The sequence below is a fragment of the Sabethes cyaneus genome, chromosome 3, assembly GCF_943734655.1.
Source record: "Sabethes cyaneus chromosome 3, idSabCyanKW18_F2, whole genome shotgun sequence".
NCBI lineage: Eukaryota > Metazoa > Arthropoda > Insecta > Diptera > Culicidae > Sabethes > Sabethes cyaneus.
In genome coordinates this window covers 77269949-77290977 of record NC_071355.1, presented here as the reverse complement: position 1 = coordinate 77290977, position 21029 = coordinate 77269949, and the positions used below count along the sequence as shown (strand labels likewise).

Here is a 21029-nt window from a genome sequence, read left to right as displayed (position 1 = left end):
TATCTTAAATTTGTGAAAAAACGATTTCAATCTCACCGATGACCACCACACTTTCGTTTATCCCTATATAATGTACCCTATAATTGGCTCTCCTACAAAAAGCTTGACCGAACTTTCGTTTGACCTTCGCTGCATGAAGAGAATTTAGTAATCATTCTGAACTGAGACGGAAAGTGGGTGAAATGATCTTGGAGGATACCGTTAAATACTTGCGTATTGCGAAGACTCCCGAGGATGTCGCCAACTGGAGATTGGTTTGTAATCGTCAAGGTAGCTTTCGAAGACGAGGTCCAGAGAAAATGAGATATGTCGTATACTTTTCAGGTGTATAACTTTATCGTGGAAACGAAATACTTTCTCGAGCATTACGATAGTATCATCGAAACTTGGGATCTATGTGATAAAGAATTTCTAATGCTGCTGTGGCAACTGGAAGAATTGCTTACGGAGTTGTTGTACAAATATACCACAGTTTCAACGGAGTACCTACGCCCTGTGTCACTCCCAACTGTTGAAATCAAGTGCTGTAATGTAAGTTTGTCGAGTGGAAAGTCGACAGTGACTTATATATGTGTCGAGTGTGACTTATATAGACAAAAGATCTGATTAGACTATGGTCTAATTTTTGCAAATCTTTGCAGGTACTACTAACTTATACAAAGACGATCAAATTTATCGCTTGATTTTATTAAATAAATCAGCTACACATAACTTCAACTGGATATAGAAAAAAATATGATAATTTTTCCCTTTAATTGTATATTTTATTATTTTATTTTAAATTCTGACAGATACTCATTGCCAGCAGCTTTTGAACACTGAGTTCCCCTATATTCCTATTTATATTGATCAGTCGACTGCCTTTGCTAAAACTGATCATGAATTCACATTGGCTAAATTTGAAAGATTAAGAATTTATGGTAGCAAGCACTCCTGGCTGCGTTAGTACCTGACGGTACGGAATATGTCCATTAATATAGAAGATTAGTTTCATCTTAAGTTAAGTTAAGTTAATCTTGGGTGTTAAGTCCGGAGTACCACAAGGCAACCACCTTGATTTACTTCTTTAACTGTTATGCATTAATGATGCAAATATTATGCTGAATTGTTGAAAAAAATCTCACATTGACGATTTGAAGCAATATTACGCCATCAACAAATTAAGTAATGGTTTCTTTCTTCGACAACAACTAGTGGCCTTTGCAGCTTAGTGCAAAACAAATCGTATGATCTTAAACACTTCCAAATGCTGTATTGTTTCTAAGTGTTTATGTTATACCCTGCCATCGAGCGACCGATATAACCTGTCTCGTTATGTTGATCGCTGCATGCTAATCCACCTTGACTCAGTGGTATGCCATGGTGTGTTTCATCAGCGACCTACTGACATCCTATATTGACTCTGAACTTGCGGTCTTTTGAAATGCTCAAGGAATAAGGGAATCTCTTTTATCGTATGGAGTAAACGAACCGTTTTTAGAATCTATCCACTATTTCAACGATATCCAATCAATTACTCGAGAGAGTAGCTGCTCTTTTACTTCGCTCATGCTTACATGTAACATAACTCTACGTGCTCTTCGTACCCATATGCTCCTCGCGTGGGCGCGGGTTTTTTTCTGCGTCTCACACACACATTGGTAATTTAGCTATTTGACGCCTCTGTTCACCTCCAATTTGACGCTCTTGTACACCTACTGTTTGACAAGCATATCTTCAATGTATCGATGTGTACAAGATAATTAATATTCAATCATGAATTTGAGTTGAGCGCGTAAAATTGCTGCAAGTCACAATCGCGTCGCGTTGCAGGTCGTTTGTACACTGGCGGTAACCTAAGGTGTCAATGGTATGCGGCTTAGCGGCGTAAGCCAGCGGCTTCCCATGGCCATTACGCAAAATTTTTCGATCGCCAAATGCTTCAATAAATCAGTTGTTGCATGTGCGGTATGACATGTTGCGCCGTCTTGTTGAAACTACAGCTATTCCATACTAATGATACTCAATTGTGATATTAGGCCATATGAATAAAACATTTTGCTTTGCTTTTCCCGTCTAAAACTGTAGTTTGATTTGCATTGCATCCATTTCTGAAAATTTCTTCTTATTTACAGATATTGTTCGAAAAATCTTCTCAACTCTTTCGGCATTACTACACAGTTCATCATACTCCAGCCCGGCTAAACGATGTGCGCTATTGTGAGGTACAATAACAGTGACGATTTATGAAAGCTTGAAGCAGAATTAACAATTATTGTTGTTGTTTTAGATGAAGGCTGGCCTGTTGAAGTTGGATTTCTACCGTCGAAGCGTAAAGTACTACCTAGAGTTCGGCAACTGGGCAGACCACGTGCTATGTCTGTACCTTAAACGTATATACAAGAAATTAAATCATACTCTGGATCCGTTTCGGGAATCATAATTAAATGAAAATAGTCCTGTCAGTGAAATTATTCGTGGTTAAAATACTTGACCAATGTAAGAAATATTTGAATACTATGCTGGATTCTTCAAAAATAAAGCAAACGTTTATGTGATGACTAAAACCGAAAATCCAATAATTATTTTAGGTCACTATTTTTTCCCTCATAATCATATTCCTCCATTAAACCTCTAACCGTTTTCATCTCTCTCAATAATATTGGAATGTCACTACGATTGACATTGATTGCGTGGGTGGTTCGCTGAGGCACTCCGTTAATAATTTCATTTTTAATTCCGATTTGAAGTTGAATGCAATCAATCGTGTTTTCCGGAACGCTACTCGTAACACTTTCCAGCTCATTAATCGTCAAACTTGACTGACGCAGTTTGGCTCGGATCTGACTGACGTAGTCGTCTAGGACGCGGCACATGGCAGTAGTATGCTCCTTCGGCAAGCCTAACTGCTGTAGTTCAGTACCGAATACGGAACTTTCGGTATTGAACCGAGCAGCACTTACCAGTAGAAAACGTATGCATGCAAAAGCGGCCTTCGGGGTGTCCATCGTACCTTTCGGCACGCCAAAAATCGAACGAACGTCATCTTCCTGTGAGTTAGCAAACAGTACCGTTAATGTGGCCAGTTATTATAATAGTAAAAGTGATAAGAGATTACCGGGACTTCCTCTCCCAAAAGGCATTTGGCTGCACACTCAGCCGCCGATTGTAATTGGTGTGAGTTCAATACTGCCAAATTGGAATGGATCTCAGCCAGGACCCAATCCGGGCAGTCACCTTCCCCACAAAAGCGAAATTTCTATGGGAAAAATGGAAAATAATGGATACACATTGCATTCTTTGTAATATGACGTTCTGGGACTTCAATTTATTATCGCAAAGCTGTTAATAAGTTGATAAAATATTACTCAAATACTCCGAATGGGCGAGCTTAATTTAAACAAATTTTCCCAAATTAATTTTATACTTAATTACGTACTGACATGTTAGAAGTACCTAATCTAATCTCAAGCTCAAGTAAATACGTTAAAAACTTAATGTAACTTTATATCGAAGCTTCATAATATATAATGAAATGACGCATTCACAAAAATTTTAGACAAAATCTTATTTAATTACTTTAAATTAGTTCGCTTCCAATATTAACAATGGAGAATTATTTATTTATAAGTGACAGATATCACTCTAACGAGAACCGTTGAAGTGCCCTATCAACAGTTTAATGAACGGCGTTCAAAAATGATACTTACGAACATCTTTCTCATAATCAAGCATCGTCCGTAAGACTGCTAGAGGAGGGGAAATTTATCACAGCTATTAAGATTCGTACAACGATAGCCACTATCCATTAATTAGATACAGTTCAGTAGTTCGTTTGCATGCCTTTAAAGGTGAAGCCTTTTGAGTATGACGCCACGCACGAAGCTTTTCATCTTTGCGCGACGTCCATTTTTACCTCCCACGGCTTTCATATCCCGCCCGTCCTATTGGCAGCAGCAATTGTCCAAATGAAAGAAATAAGATGTACGCAGGCTGACTTGATCTCAAACACTTCCAGGTCGACTAACATTTAAATGAACCATATCAATGAACAATTTAACAGGAACGGAGTAAAGCGGCGTCATTATGAATCTTTATTTTTAGCTTTAGGATATCTGTACACTAACGAAAATGTTTATCAAAGGCAACATACTCGCAATCTGGATGGCAATGCAGTTTTTTTCCTTTTATTCTGTCAAAGAATGGAACGTTCAAGATTTTGTTATTTTATCAAACTGATAGCAACGTGATAAAACTAGACGTTTTACTCCACCTAACTCTTAAATGATACCGAAGTGATAAGTTTTTTACGTTTGAAAGAATTTGTAAGCGCAAAGCAGGGCTATAATATTAGGCATTTTGAAACTAAGCAAATAAAAATGGCATAAATGTCCCATTTAATAACTTTACAATTTTTCAAAAAAGTACCTGAGTTTATGTCAAAAGCCTGCAATAGCGAAAATCAAATAAGATGATTACTAAATGCGCAACCATAATTTTTAAAATGTTTACAAAATTGTGCTGGAATACAGATACTAAAAAACGACAAATCGCACTACAAACTTTCGAAGCAAATAAAAAAAACAAAATTTTGTTCTGTTTGCTGGAAGCTGGAAGGCACTCTTTCGCAGGTGGGACCTTTATGCAATCACGGCTAGAGAAGGTGTGCGATGTATTGTAATGAAGCGATTTCCTTCTGTCGCACAATTGCGCCATCAACCGAGAATGGAGGACCCTGGCTTATAAAAGGATTCGTAGCGACTCTAGCTAAACCAGTAAACGTCCGATAGTAGCAGCTCGATGGATATGAGCATTTCGTGTAAATTTCATCGCAATATTTAGGATATATTGCTTCAGAATGACAATAGTATTACATCTGGCACTGACGCTACTGGCGGCAGTTGCCAGATGCAGCTGTTCACAATTGGATTCAAATAACTACATATTATACGATATTCTCGGTGGTTGTGAGTGGATTAACAAAAGAAACGTTTTCTATGGCATGCTGCTGAACCGTTACCGTAGTTATATAATCCATAACTTTTTTCAGTTGGACGATGTGTGTGCCGTATATGAATGGAATAAAAATTTGAGAAATGCAGAGTTTGTGGATCAGAATGAGCTTGATGAGAACAAGAAAAAGTGTAAGTTAGATATAGATATAAAAACTAAATCTAAGTTTTAAAAAGTGCCACAACACAAAACATGTAAACATTTGATTGACAACAAAATCTGTTTTCAAAATGTAATTGAAACTACAATTTTAGTTACACATGTTTAGAACACATAAACGAACTAACAAGATTTCAGTTATGTGGGAACACTCTATCACGGTGAAGTCCCCTATCCATGAATAAAAGCGATCAAAAAATTCCAATGTGCAAAGATCGCAGATCGTTGGTTGAGTAAATAGCAACAGTGAATGAAAAGAATGAATGCAGTGATTTATTGGAAAAAACGGGGGAATAAAATGTGATCTAATTAATAGAAAAAATGAGAAAAATGCGATACAGCAATGATAATGAAAGCAAGTACTGGAAAGATATTCTAAATTTTTTATTTAATTTTTTTTTGTGCTACGTCATCCTACTTTTTGATCTTTCCGAATAAATCATCATACTTTAATACAGAATTATATGCAAATGAATGAACCTATAACGCGTGACAGGGTTGAGGAGAGTGTCCACGTGCAGGCTATAATTTTGAGTTTTTTTACAAACGGTGTCTGAAAAATGTAAACGACAGCTAGAATTGTGATTTTCCCGAATTATTGATGAAAGCCTTTATAGCGGAATTTCAATTTGGTAAAAAAATATGGTTTTATATGCAATCTTAACCCTGAATTGATCAACCGGGTCAGCAGTACCATTTTCATATTTTATACTTCGTTTTCGGTATGTTCCTCATGAAATAATATCATAAGGTTTCATATCCTCGTTATTTAGCCGAATTTAAGCGAATTCAACCGTTTGTATACAAACGTGTCAAAATTTTTTTGAGCTTTTAATCGTCATCTAATATCCGGATGTTGACCAACCGTTTACACGTGTACAGGTGTAAATATCCACCTAGCAATTTAATGACAAAAAGTGCTCCGATTTTTTACATATTATGTATGTGTATGTAAACCTAATTGTTCCTTTTCAAGAAATTTTAAATTAATATCATATGTATACTAGCTGACTCGACAAAATTCGTATTACCACAAATTAAACTGTGTTTTACATAAATCATGAATCTCGGATGATCTTTGTCACAATCTCGAGTTTTGCAAATTTTTTCCTCACAATAAAGTAGAAAACAACTACCTCCATTGCTTAACTAGAAAGCGGATAATAAAGCGGGTAACAATATTCACCGTGATTGTTTAACATTTCGCGAAAAACCTTAAGCAGAATGCACCATTTCACGGAAAACTTTTTCGTTGAAAGTACCATTTCGCAGGGGTGATCCTCTCCTTACTCGCTGTCGCTCGTTCGGACCCAACTGAAGGAAAGTAATAGAGCTAGGTAAAAAGGCGTTATTTTTGCTCGATTAAAAAATTCTCCATCACTTCAGTTGCCCAACACTGGGAGGATAAAAACTTTATAAAATATTTGTAATAGCCTTATTGACTTATTGATAGCCTAATTTCTCGAGTTCTATTAGTTTTTGAGTTACGCAAAAATTTCTGTCTTATTTGATGAGAGGCCTTATCCCACTACCACAGGGGTAAGGGGTCTCAAACCATCATAAAATAAATTCATGCCTCCTCAGACCCCCGCATGGCACCGTAACCGCAAGGTTACCGAATCTGCTTCGACAAGCAAGTGCTTGTGGGTTCGAATCTTAGTAGAATCAAGCCATTCGATGTCAAGTGACTTTAGCATGGGTTTATTCTCAGGCCCCTCATTTATCCTTCCTTCATGCTGAATTCTAAATTTACCCACTGAAACCTCTTGACAGTGCAAAAGTCCCTCCTATAGCAAAGTGTACTGGTCAGAGGAACGAATGAGTCCTCGCCAAGGACGGCTATAATATGGGATAGTACTGGCAGGGATAAGTGGGTAAAGTAAATCAAGCTTTGAAGACGGGTAAACCCCACACAAGCACGCATAAAATTTAATAAGCATATGGCTCATTCAATAGCGATTATAGCAAAAAGAAATGTAGTGTAGGTCATACAGCAAACACCCGTGCGATATCACAATAGATCAACTTTCCCTGGCACCAAAAACCTCTGCATGCAAATTTTCACGCCGATCGGTTCAGTAGTTTCCAAGTCTATAAGGAACATACGGACAGATAGACAGACAGACAGAAATCCATTTTTATAGGTATAGATAGAAGATATAATCCATACCTATAGGTATAGTTACAGTATAGTTACTTACACTTAGTAATTTCATGACAAAAAACGCTCCTATTTTGAATTACTATAGGCAAATTTTTTTTCGATGACGGATTGCGACTAGACATGTGCGCCGCCGCGCCGCGCCGCCGCCGCCGACACTTTTGCATGCGCCGCCGCCGCCGATGATTTAGAACCGGCGCGCCGCCTAGGTCCTTTTTCCCACGCCGCCGAGGCCATTTTCACACGCCGACGATATAACCCAACATTGACAAAAATGCGGGTCAAAATGTTGACAGCACATAGTAAACCCGTTTTGTGAATTCATTCTTATATTGTACCTTTAATTTAGATTCAATTTAACTGCTGCGTAGATGTACCCTGAGTATTGCCGTGCATCCAACTGAGAGCGAATCGAAAATACCTAACTTAAATAAACTTCAGTATGACATTTTCCGTCAAACTTCTGTCTTGCTTCCCGGTGTTAATTTCTTTTTAAACATTGCTTTTTGTCTGGGAGGTATGATTACTTTCCTTGGCAGTGAGGGTAAGAACGGCAACTCTTACTTTTACTAGAATAGCATCAATTGTGTTTTTATACACTGAACTTGTTAGTATTCATTACTTTAGATATTTTAAGACGTCATGACCGATATGAACCATCAAATATCGAAATATAAACCAAAATAATGCGAGTGCCGCCGACTGGATGTACGCGAAATGGACCCGACTGAATGGACTCGCGACTCGCGAGTCGCGAGTACGTTTTAACCTCTAATTCTTGAATGATCTGCAACTCGTTTACAGTCTTTTGCAGAGAAAACAGATGTTATTCAATGTTACGGCTGTTATGGCTACCACTTATATACCGTATATACAACTACTAGCTGACCCGACAAACTTCGTATTGCCAAAAATTAAACTGTGCTGTACATAAATCCTGGGGGCTACCCTCCGCAGTGGACGGCACTTCCGACGGCAGGTCGCTGACAACACTCGCGGCCGTCTCGCCCTGAATCATCTAGTGTTACTATAGGTAGTTTCTGGTGGTCTTGTTATTGACTAATGTTTTATCACAGACAAACTGATATAACTCTTGGAAGAAAAATCAACAAAAATTATCGTACCTCACATTTAGCCTGAACACTAGCACCATCTATGATCGACATTCCCAAATATCAAATAGCAACATGGGTATCCCACGAAGTAGCAAGTTTTTTTTATAGAAAATTCCCCTTCTGTTGTCAAAAAGCGCCACTTTGACCAAAACGGAGACATTCCCAACTAAGCCCAATTTTGAAATAACGGTTTAATCGGTACGAAGAATGGAAAACGAGTGTTATGTCTGTTTGTCTGTGGTTTTAAGGAAGAGCCTAAAATTTCTCGAATTCGATTAGTTTTTAAGTTACGCAAAAATTTCTGTTTCATTTGTATGAGAGTCCGCCCCCACTACCACAGGGGTGAGGAGTCTCAAACCTTCATAAAATAAATTCATGCCACTAAAATCCCCCACATGCCAAATTTGGTTCCATTTGCTTGATTAGTTCTCGAATTATGAGGAAATTTGTATTTCATGTGTATGGGAGCCCTTCTCTTATAGGTGGGAGAGATCATAATTCCCCTCCTAAAAAGGGGATGAGTTAGATTTGCTCGATTAGTTCTCTAGTTAAGCAGAAATTTGTGTTTCATTTGTATGGGAGCCCCCCTTCTTAGTGCGGGAGGGGGTCTCTTACCATCATAAGAACTTTTCCCGACCCCAAAAATTCCTACATGCAAATTTTCATGCCGATCGGTTCAGTAGTTTTCGATTCTATAAGGAACATACTGACAGACGGACAGAAATCCATTTTTATAGGTACAGATTGTCCGGTCACCAAGCCATTTCTTCAAAACTGACAAACTTAGGTGCCGGTCTTACCCTGATACTGATTTCCAGTGATGCAAGCCCGCACTCGTGGGGTCTAATTTTCTTACACGCGCCTTTTTGTTCTAACGAACACGCCGGCATGAGCATCTCCTTGGGACTCTCGCTCTTATTTTTTCATGCCCTGCGACAAGTTTTTGCGAGTGTGTATTCAACTATCGACCACGGTTGCCGCCTTCGCTCGTAATTGCAATCCGAGCAGCTGACACCGATCACTCGCGAGGGCTCGCAGTCTTATCCGCGTGTGTGAGGGCGTAAGGTGAACAAAAAGGAAAAAAACGTAAAATATGTATCCATATATTCTAGTATGCCGCTAGCCCGCACAGGTTGTTGGCTTCTCACGAGTTGTTGGCTTTGTGAGTGGGCTGTGCAGAAAGACACTTTGAAGCTATGCGCTCGCTAGTAAGTAGGTAGTAGGATGCATGCACGCAGCATCGACGATTGTGTATCGTGCGCTTGCGTCGTTGCGTAAACGTTGGATGCTACTTATACTCGCTCGCATGAGACTGCGCATACTTTAATTCTCGCTCGATTTGCAACATTGCCGATTTCACCCGCAAAGTTTTAGGTGTCGTCTATTATACGCAATGCATGTAATATCCCTTAATTTAAAAAAACACATAGGCAGAAAGCAGAAATTTAAATTCGATCTATAGCAATCAGACGTTAATATGTATGGCATAAAATCGAAAGATGGGGTGCGTATCCAAACTTTTCCTGTCCTTTATGTACCCGTACCTACCTACCATATTGCGTATTCACAAACATACAAATAAAAAATAAATAGATTAGCATTATTAAGATTTGTTTTACTTGTCAACTTTAGTCCGGTTTTTAAAAAGATTTTGTTTAAACTAATACGAAATGCGGTATTTTAACGGTGTGAAATACTCGCACGCCGATGCACGCCGCCGCCGATAGTAACGAACGGCGTCACGCCGGCGACGCCGCCGCCGCCGAATAAAAATTATTCCTGCGCCGCCGCCGCCGATAATCTGACCGGCGCACACCTCTAATTGAGGCCCCTCTCCCTTCTGGAAGGGTGACTCCCATACAAATGAAACACAACTTTCTGCATAACTCGAGAATTGATCAAGAAAATGGAAGTGTAGTAAAGTAAATGTAGTTTGTGACCCCCTCCCTCTAAAGGGGGGGGGGGGGAGCGGAGGGCTCTCATACAAATTAAACATTAATTTTAAAAAGAAACAGAACACCCAAATTGTTACGTCGGATTAGAAATTTGCGGTATGGTTTAGGAATATCTTGGCTTGTTAAAAAGAAAGCTCTTGGTTGCAAGATTACAATTAAGCAAATCTTCAGCATTATGCATCTATCCCCTTTTTAGAATGGCGTAGCGCGCCGGGTCCTCTAGTATTAGTATAAAATGCAATGTTCAGAATGCAAAAAACCCGAATCGATTCACCTTTCGCGTTATCGAGAAATAAATGTTAAAGGCAAGAAAATTGGTGTGAAAGGTACTATGCCCCCCTTTAAATATAATAGGATCGTGGCACTAGCTTTGTTTTGTCTTGTAACCTAACACTTGGTAGCGAAATCGAAGTCGGTATGTAGTGCCAAGAACCCCCGAAGAGTTCTGTAAAATAAATAACTAATCATTCTTCTAATTTTATTTATTTCTAATTCTTAATATACCTATAGTTTCTTGGTATACAGTTCTACGTCGCCCTCTAATGCCATGCATTGGGATGTACACCTCGAAACTTTTAAATTTAATATTCTATCAATGCATGCAATGCAAAATTTCATTGCCCGCAGCCTAGCGTGGGGTTGGCTAGAGTGGTCTCCGTTAAAGCGCCAAAAATGGCCTAAATGAAGATATATTTGAAAAAAAAAACACTAAATTAACAAACGAAGGAGCGCCAAATCGGGTCTTCGCTGAGAGCGCCACAGTGTCTTGTTAGAGCTCTGTTCATTGCAAATGTTTTTCTTTGCTTTCAGATTCCGAAGTTAGCCTACCCAGTCAGGAGCAACAAACTGAAGAAATTATCGCATCAGATGACGATGTTCAAGAAACTATAAACTCAACTTGTGGCAAAAGTGCCAAGGAAACCTACAGTTGCCTATCGCGCATCTTAGACGATCCGGTGTTGAATACAATGATACTAGACAACTTAGCACTGGTGTGTGATCCCAGACAATCATCGCATAGCAGCAGTATTGAAAAGAGGAACTCAAAATACGTTTCAAAGCAAAAGTTTCACTCATGGGGCGGCAAACGACAAGACGGTAATATGCTCAATTCCTGGACAGACAAACGACAGGTTAGTCCGCCGTTTTTCCCATGGGGTGGTAAACGGCAAGACCGCGCCGTATTTTTTCCATGGGGAGGAAAACGGAGTGTTAGCAACGGGCGAATCCAGCGGCAGCCAAAAGTCGTCATTCGGAATCCATTCCATGCCTGGGGCGGAAAACGTAACCAATAGACCAGGGCACACATGTGAACCATAACTTCGTCGTGGTACTTTGTTTCCTCTGTCGGTGGTGTAGTGCGTCCAGAGAAGGTTAGAGCAAGTTATTAAGTTGTTTTTCTATTTTCTTGCAATAAATATGTGATAAGTTGTCAGTGCATGTGCCAGTTTCATCCATAACGTACATATACTTAATAAAAATAAATATGTGTATTTTTTTCTCTATCATATAGAAACAGTTGAGAAACTTTGAATTTGTTTGTAATTTTAAATGTGATATTTAGAGTTACATTCGACATCCCGTTCAGCTATTCATAACTACCTATCAAAATATTATTCTGAAAAAAATCTGAAATTAAAACGCCAGCGACTAACGTTCAGCAAAATAATTGCTATGAACATTGAAGAGTTTGCCACTGCTAATATCCAAACTATGACAATATCAAAACTCACCATAGCTTCAGTTTTTAAGCGTCTTTAACAATATAACATAAATCACTTTCTTATCAATTCGAAACCTTCGAAATATTCCGATTCCCAAATATAAGCTGCAAATTTCTTGCAATCAACAATCAAAATCAATCAAAACATTAACATAAACAAATATTAGGCAATTCCCGATATACACTTTATTGAGCAATATTATCGATACATTTTTATCGATATTTATCAATCCTACACCCTTAAAAATTTCTACATATAAATTGGTTCAACCATCGGCCCACGGGGAAAATCCAGGCGTATGAAACTGATGGGTAAAGAAGTGGCTAACATCTTTTTACGCTTCTACACGTCCGACACAAAAATAAAAAAAGCAAAAAAGTAACTTTGTTCGGGCGCTTACCAATACACATTCATCCGAGGCTGAAGTAAGAGCGGGCTACTCACAAATACATTTGGTCCGAGGCAAAGTTTGTTATGGGCTAGATGGGATATTGGCTACAGGAAAAATGTATGGGTATGACATTTGTGACAGTGGGGTGGGTAAATCACTTCCTGCATGATCAACCCTTTTACATGCATTATGCGACCTTTTGAAAACATGTCTCCTGTCACGTAAAATCAAGCGTAAAATGCTTTATAGGCTCACTTTTGACAATTCTCGAAGGTCGCAAGGCACTCAAGATGGCTGCTAACGCGTATCTCTCATACTTTGAGTACTTCTAGTTTTACTTAAGTTTTAACGGTTTTTGCTGACTTCAAAGTTATTATACCTTGCAGAAATTTTACAAGTCCTACGCAAATTGATATTTGAATAACAATTATCAGTATAATCAATATATATAGAATGCCAGTGTCGCTGATGTTTCATGGATATTTTGGTGGCAAACATGTTATTGGTTCGTGTCTTGGATACGGGAACAACACTGTCAAATTGCCCAATAGAAAATTTTTCTGCCGACTAAATATCCTGAATCGACCAAATCGGGTGATTTATTCTACGTGGTTTACGAAAAAGCAGGAAGGATTTTTTATTGAGTTGCCTTTTCAGTTTGACAATCAGATTCCCGTTTCGAATCGAGCACTCACACATATGCGCATACAATGTAAATACATAATTTTCAAATGTGTGATGTTTACCACAAGCACTGCAGCGACACTGGCAATTTTAAATAGTGTCAATTTCCCACCCTTTGTTACCAAAGAAACGGGCAATACAAATCGCGTATACGTATACGCGGCGAAGCGTGCGTTAGGTATATGTCAGCAATCTCTACGGGATAAATATCATTCAAATATCCCGCATTTTGCACCTTACTGGACATCGCAGTTTAAAAATGCGACTGGCACCAAAAGTGCGACAATGCGAATGCTGTGAGTAAGAAAGAGAAAGACTGACAACTGCAATGTTGCTGTTTTGTTTTGTCATATACGTTGGCATTACAGAAAATAATCTGCACTCTTAAATGATTCTACCTGTAAATAGGTCGGATTTAGTTAAAGCTAGGTTGAAACTACTCAAAATGCCCTTAAAGTGTACAAACTCAAACTTTGGGTAAAAATTTCAACCAATTTTGGCTACTTGCTACCGATAATTGAATTATTCTCTATGACAAATAATGCAATTTTAAGTTCCTTCTACCAATTTTTTGGTTGAAAAACTACTCAAAATCTGAGTTTGTACACTTTAAGGGCATTTTGAGTAGTTTCAACCTAACTTTAACTAAATCCGACCAATTTACAGGTAGAATCATTTAAGAGTGTGGATTAATCCAGCTACAGCTGCAAAGCACAATAGATCATTACACGGGAGCTCCTAACCACACTTTTTTGACAGCACTTGGTGGTTTGTTTACATGGTGTTAAATTTTGAATTGGGTTTTCTAGCTTTGTACGGCAGATAATGATAAAAATTTATAGTTTTTAAATAAGAGAAAGCACCTTACATGCATTTTAAAGCCACTGATGCAGTAATCCTTCATGAAATTTTAAATCGAAACTGCTGGATGTGACAAAAAATATGTAAACAAACCACCAAGTGGTGTCATTTAACGGCAAAATGACGTCATCGCAAAATGATCTATACATTCGCATTACAGAAAATAACCTGGATTAATCCAGCTACAGCTGCAAAGCGCAATACAGCCTGAATTCGTTAATTGGGCCACGACTGCACTCCAGCTGATTCGCTAATTGGGCCGACTGACAGTTGTTAGAAATTTCTAAACTCGAAAATTCCATATACAATTTTGACATTCAAGTTGTCACAATTAGCGAACACCTAATTAACGAACCGCCCAATTAACAAACCACCAATTAACGAAACTTTGCTGTATATGAATTTACGTTAGGACTCGTAAAATTGCTGCAAAGCATAAAATAACAGATAAACTTATTTAAGAGTGTTAAGTGTACACTGAAAATCGATCTAAGCAGGCCGAATTTTATATTAACCCACTTATGGGTTTACAGAAGTTTAGCGTGCATCTCTGATTCTGAAACATCAAAACATCACAAAAAATCTCCAAAAATTCAACAGCTAAAGAGACAATTATTGATAGCCAAGCTAATTTGTGGTTCAAATAAATGGAAATCATTCCGGAATCATGCCGCCTGTGCTTATCAAACAGTGCAGCAACCTATCCAATATACGAGCGGCTAAGTTTGGCGGAAATCGTTGAGCTTTTACAAGATACCTTAGGAATCCAGGTTTGCTATGCGTTAATAGATTATAGTAATATAACACGAAAATATCCATTTATATTTGTAGATAAGTAATTCAGAGGAATACATTAACGTGTGTAACGAATGCGAAATGAAAGCCAAACTTATGTACACAATTTCTTCCGAATTTCGCACATCCGACAAGCTCTTCTGTTCGTTCTTAGAGTAAGAATGGCTTTGTAATATCGTAATATTATTTTTATAAACTTTTCAATGCAATTTTTAGGCAAAAACGAGCTTCTCAAGGCATACCTCTGTCGGATGAAGTAAAAGATGCAATTGACATTGTAACAGTGATGCCTCTGGAACCACTCACCGAAGAATCAACAGTTATCGTTGCAGAAGTACACTCATCAAAACGAAACATGGAATCCGGAACGCATTCAGAACTGATAACTGATGCCGACGGGTACTATGAAAGCACTGATGATGAGGCAAACAATGAGTGTGTGGATGATGTTGAATATTCTTTTAATGATCCCGATTACACTAGTGAAGATGAAAAACATTTCAAGTTAAAAATGGTAACTTGCTACATTTGCAAAGGGTTTACTGGTGATGGAACGTCGCTCGTTTCGCACTTGAACGATCAGCACTGCTCGTTATTGCCCTATTATTGCGACCAATGCCTTGTCAGCCTAGAAGACCTATTGGCCATAAACTCTCACTATCGAAGTCACGAATTTCCTTTCGGGTGTTTGTTTTGCGAGGAGTTGTTTTCGAATAACGAAGATTTGTTATTTCATCAAGATTCCTGTTTGGGATACAAGTGTCAACAATGCGCCTGCCATTTTCAGTTTCTACAACACTTAAAAGAACACAAATGCGGCGCCAGCAAGTCAATACGGATGCAAAACGTAAGTAAAATGATTGGAAGTCGTCGTCATCAAGCTAGATTCATTCCGCAAACCTGCGGCATGTGCAATGAAGATTTTGGCAAAAATAGTCAGCTGGCAAAGCACTTCGAAAGAGAACACAGCGATTTTCAGCTGCACTTGTATAATTGCGACATTTGTCCACAAAAATTTACTGTTATATTGGCAGCTCGAATTCACCGTCTGACGCATAAGAACGATTGTGTAACGGTGAAACGACGTAAAATACCTGCTGTAGAACGCAATGATTGTACTATTTGCAATCGTGTATTTAAATTTAACAAAGAACTTCTAACTCATATGCAAACCGACCATGCCGATGCAGACATGGAGTTCCATCAATGCCTCAAGTGCGACAAAAAATTTACTTCAGAGGCGAAATTGCTGAAGCACGACTATAACACGCATCAAGGCAAACAGCCACAGTTTTTTTGTTCATATTGTGGACGAGTGTTTAACAAAAAATTAGGACTTAAGGACCATGAAAATATTCATCGAGGTGTCAAGGCTTACCACTGCCAGGAGTGTAATAAGGTTTCTAGAATGTTTTCCCATAAACCACAGATTTCCAAATTAACCTAACTTTAATTTCAGGACTTCACCTATAAAAGTACGTACGATCGACACATGCAAGTAGTGCACAGCGATGCAAAACATTTCACTTGTGAATACTGTCATAAGAGGTATGAATAGTTATTTTAATTCTGTAGGTTTCAACACGACTAACAAACACGTTTTAGTTTTAAGCGAAAACCAACACTCAAAGTTCACCTTCGATTGCACACCGGAGAAAAACCGTACCAGTGTGAGTTCTGCAGTAGAAGATTTGTGGATCCTAGTTCTTTTCATAAGCATAAAGCAAAGGAGCATGGATGGAAGTCAAACTACTGACTGATACATTTGTCTAAGAATAATGTAAGGAAACTATGAACTACAAGTATTTTTAATAAATATACATATTCGCCATACCGATCGGAGCCGGATCCGATCAGAAATTGCGCTTTGATCAGAATACAACGTATGCTATGACACACGTCGATCGGGTCATTTCTGATCGCAACAAGTTCGATCGGAATGCAGAATCGAGGCCGATTACTTTTGCTAGTTAGCCTAATTTTTTTTTAATTTGCTAATCGATAAAATGTAAATTTGATTTCGATCAAACAAACTGCTTACAATAAAAGTAAACGAAATTTAGAAAATGACATTTCAAACTTTAAACTATGTATGTTTTTGTTTACTTGAAAAGTCCTTTGCAGAAACGAACACTGAAGATGTATAAAATAGTTGACCAGTTTTCGTTCCATTTCATTTGTTATTTTTTTAATTTATTGTTTTATAGATCAACTGATTGAATACATTTTTGGGCTTTTACCGACTGGGGGATATGTAGCGACTCACTTACAAAATAGCGTTACGTTGTGGGGCGGAGATATTTATGCATTGGTAAGAAAAATCAATTGCTTAAATCGAAGCTTTCCTCCTCTCCTGTAAACATATACATTGCCTGGAATGATAACCATCGAAATGTAATAAATAACCATGCTTCAGAGCAGGGTATTTTCGACCGGAGGCAAAGTACAGTGATACAATTTTTCTATATTCGAAAGTTTAACAGAAATTTTGGGGACATGTTATTCAAGTAAAATCATAGTGTCAGATGTTAATTTTAAGGTATGATACATGGTTTTGGAAAAATGGTTTTCATTTATCTGGAAAAAGTATTATAAATTTGCGTATGAAAAAATTAACTCAAATTCATATTCGTACGGGCTTCGAATTAACAGTTTTGAATTCGCAGATGTGACTTAATTTCAAAGATTAGCATTTAGTATGGTATCCCTTGCTCATTGCAACTGCCTTTAGTCGTTTTGGAAAGCTCTCTACCAGTGTTTTCGTGTATTCGGTGGGAATTTGTTCCCGTTCGTCCATCAAGTGCTTTGTAAGATCGTTTTTATTAAAAATTTGATGGTTTCTAACTTTTTTGTCGAAATATTCCAAAAGGTTTTCAATGGGATTGATGTCTGGAGATATTGTGGTGGAGTATCAATAAGTTTTGAGCAGTTTGTAAAGTAACCATGTGGGTTTCTTAAGTGTTTTGTGCTATGGGTCATTGTCTCGGTAAAACTTGAACCTCTGACTAAATCCCATTTTGTTGGCACTTGGCTTCAAAAATTTGCTTTAAAATGCCATCGATTAAGCCTAAATTGCCAACACCTTTAGCCGTAATCCACCCGCTTACCACCACTCCACCCCGCCGTGTTTAACCATCGCTTTCAGATTTTTTACATTTAATTCATCGTTTGGTTTTTCCCAATACAAGACAACGACCATCTGAACACTAATTAGAGTAGGGCGGGGCATAAGTGCGATGTTTGAAGTTGTTATCAATTTTCGTGAGATATAAAGAAGGACAACAACATAATATATTTTATAATGATGCAGTAACTCAATGTCTTCACATTCAACTATAAATCATCTGCGGTAATAGTGTTTTGCAAAATAAATTCTTCTTTCTTCTGATCAAGTGCAGATTCGCACTTTTACCCCACTAGCGGGGCAAAAGTGCGAATATCGCAGGGCAAAAGTTCGAAGCTAGAATCCATGAAGTTAGCCCAGCAGTAGCTAACAAAACCATATTATCTTCAATCTGCGTTAGGTTTCGGTAAGGAATATTCTCAATTTGCACCTTTTCTATTTTGCGCTAGTGTATTGCAGCCTCCGTTAGATCGAAACTTTTCCAAACCTTTGCTTTTTGTTTCATCAGCAGAAACACATTGTTTTTCTTCGGCCAACATCTGTAGAGCACACAGTTTTCTGCAGATCTTTTATTTCTAGTATCTGTATTATAGTGCCTTAGGCTGTATATAATTAGCTATACATTTTTGCCTCGTCCATGAATCGCACTTTTGCCCCGTCCGTGAATCGAACTTTTACCCCGCTAGGCGCTTGACGAGGTTAGATAAAATTATGGAAAAGCGAAATGTATTTTGTAAATTATTTTCACTGTATTTTCAAAACAGATATGTAAGTGATGTAAAACGCTGCTACTAATTTTCAACAAGTAATATACTCCTGTTGATATCGTATTTGCTGTATAACGAAAAATTACATCACAACCGCCCTAAAATAACATTTGCATGTAACTCAGCAACTATGCTTCGTAAGCAAACAAAGTTTACGTTAGATTCAAGCTGTCAAAGTAGTCACCCATCCATGCCGTTGTAGAAAATTTACTCGGAATCTGCACTGATAAATCATTGAATCGCACTTTTACCCGCATCGCACTTTTACCCCTCCTTACTCTATATAAGATTTTTTTCAGATAAATAAAAACCATTTTTCCAAAACCAGATATCATACCTTAAAATTAACATCTGACACTATGATTTTACTTGAATAACATGTCCCTAAAACTTCTGTTAAACGACCATATAATATGCTCGATGTCGTGGTAGCCATCGTCACAAACGCAGTGATTGCTTTCTGCAAGTCCTATTCGGTAGAGATGCGAGTTTAACGTATAGTGATTGGACATTAGCCTGGATATCAAACGAATAAACCCATTCCGTCTCGACCCATATCCAACCCCTTGAACAACGCTTTCGTCGATACCTTAGGAGTAATGGAATGTAGCCACCGTCCCAGTTCTCCTTCATTCCATGAAGATTACCAGCTGATGAGCGTTCTCTGGCGCAAAAGGCTAAAAAATTCATTATAGGCAATTGGTCTATAATAAGTTTCGACTTCAATTGCGCCCACCTTAGCTAATGAGTCTGCCCTTTCATTGCCCGGAATGGAACATTGAGATAACCTGGTATTTTTCCCCGGACAAAGCTCTTGTAAGCTCACGTATTTTCCCCAAGAAATACGGTGAGTGCTTCACAGGCTTCATTGAACGAAGAGCCTCTATAGAACTTAGACTATCTGTAAAGATAAAGTAGTAGTTTGTGGGCATTGTTTCGATAATCCCAAGAGCGTGGTGAATTGCGTCCATTGCTGCCACGTACACAGAAGCAGGAGCATCGAGTTTGAAAGAAGCTGTAATATTTTCATGGAAGACGCCGAAGCCAGTGGACTCATTATGCTTAGATCCATCAGTAAAAAACCTTTTATCAGAACTAACGTTTACGAACTTATTGAAGAAAATCTTAGGGATCTCAAGTGTACGAATTTGATCCGGGATACCAATTATATCTTCTTTCATGGTGATATCAAAGAATATTGCAGAATCAGAAGTATCTTGCGACGCGACACAAAAGGAAGTGTATGCAGAAGGGCTGATATCTTGAGCCATGTAAACGAAATATAAAGTCATGAATCTAGTTTGAAATCGAAGTTCGACAAGCATCTCGAAATTACAAATCACTAATGGGTTCATAACCTCACATCAAATGAGCAGACGGTAGGAAATAGTTACCAAAAACGGTGTTTCAACGGAAGAATACCAGCCAGCACTTCGAGACTCATCGTATGTGTCGACTGCGTGCATCCTAAGGCAATACGCAAACTACAAAACTGTATTCTCTCGAGCTTAATAACGTGCGTGTTCGCGGCGGAGCGGAAACAGAAACAACCGTATTCGAGAACCGACAGTAACGTTGTCTGGTATAGCCTTATAAGATCTCCTGGATGGGCGCCCCTCCAGGTTCCGGTTATCGTACGGAGAAAATTGATCCTTTGTTGGCATTTTTGTTTCACACTCAAAATAATCCGCCCATAACTAATGGAAAATTTCCATATGAAAATCCTTATGATTATTATGTGCCACATATAAATACAATCCGCCCAGAAGTACACATGAAAATTATATGCATATGAATAGTATGTGCAAATTTTAAAAACACATAAATGGTAACTGTTTGGCACATAAAGTTCATTTACATGGCACATGGAAAAAATCTATGTGGGAAACACATAGAAACTATACGAAAAGTTTTTTCAGTGCAGATACCTAATATGGCATGCACAAGTGCATTTAGAATCGAACCAGACTCCGAGATATGTAGTGACTTAAACCTGCGAGATCGTTCTACGTATTAGCAGAAGCTGCAGTTGTACTGGATCATGCTTCCGAGAGAAAACGACCAGCTCAGTTTTCTCCGGGGGAAAATCGATACCAAGCTTAACAGCCCAGCTGGACAAATGGTCCAAAGTATCTTGCAAAGGATGGACATTTATTTATCTCTGTAAAAGTAAAACATAAACTAATCTCGCGTGAATCCACTGTATGGGCGGATAATATTGCATCCGTCTTGTTAGATAAGGCTGGGGTTTCTCGCAAAATTAAGATAACGGTATCAAGGCGGTCATCAAAATCACGTGTT

At 38.3% G+C, this 21029-nt stretch overlaps 3 protein-coding genes across 3 annotated transcripts; 2 read left to right on the top strand and 1 right to left on the bottom strand.

Annotated features, from left to right (window-relative positions):
* The first annotated feature begins 182 nt into the window (after positions 1–182).
* On the top strand, positions 183–2422 carry LOC128739743 (uncharacterized). The gene is made up of 4 exons (XM_053835240.1): positions 183–254; positions 325–531; positions 2115–2204; positions 2270–2422. The coding sequence occupies exons 1-4, from the start codon at positions 183–185 to the stop codon at positions 2420–2422; spliced, it is 522 nt and encodes a 173-aa protein (XP_053691215.1).
* On the bottom strand, positions 2405–12224 carry LOC128743212 (COMM domain-containing protein 4). The gene is made up of 3 exons (XM_053839742.1): positions 12116–12224; positions 3098–3238; positions 2405–3029 (listed from the first exon to the last, which is right to left on the bottom strand). Exons 1-3 carry the CDS (start codon positions 12116–12118, stop codon positions 2562–2564), a joined length of 612 nt encoding a protein of 203 aa, XP_053695717.1. The 5' UTR covers positions 12119–12224; the 3' UTR covers positions 2405–2561.
* Positions 12225–14643: 2419 nt separating this feature from the next.
* On the top strand, positions 14644–16897 carry LOC128743460 (zinc finger protein 436-like). Its single transcript, XM_053840051.1, has 5 exons — positions 14644–14812; positions 14874–14992; positions 15054–16236; positions 16297–16385; positions 16443–16897. The coding sequence occupies exons 1-5, from the start codon at positions 14690–14692 to the stop codon at positions 16591–16593; spliced, it is 1665 nt and encodes a 554-aa protein (XP_053696026.1). The 5' UTR covers positions 14644–14689; the 3' UTR covers positions 16594–16897.
* Positions 16898–21029: the final 4132 nt, after the last annotated feature.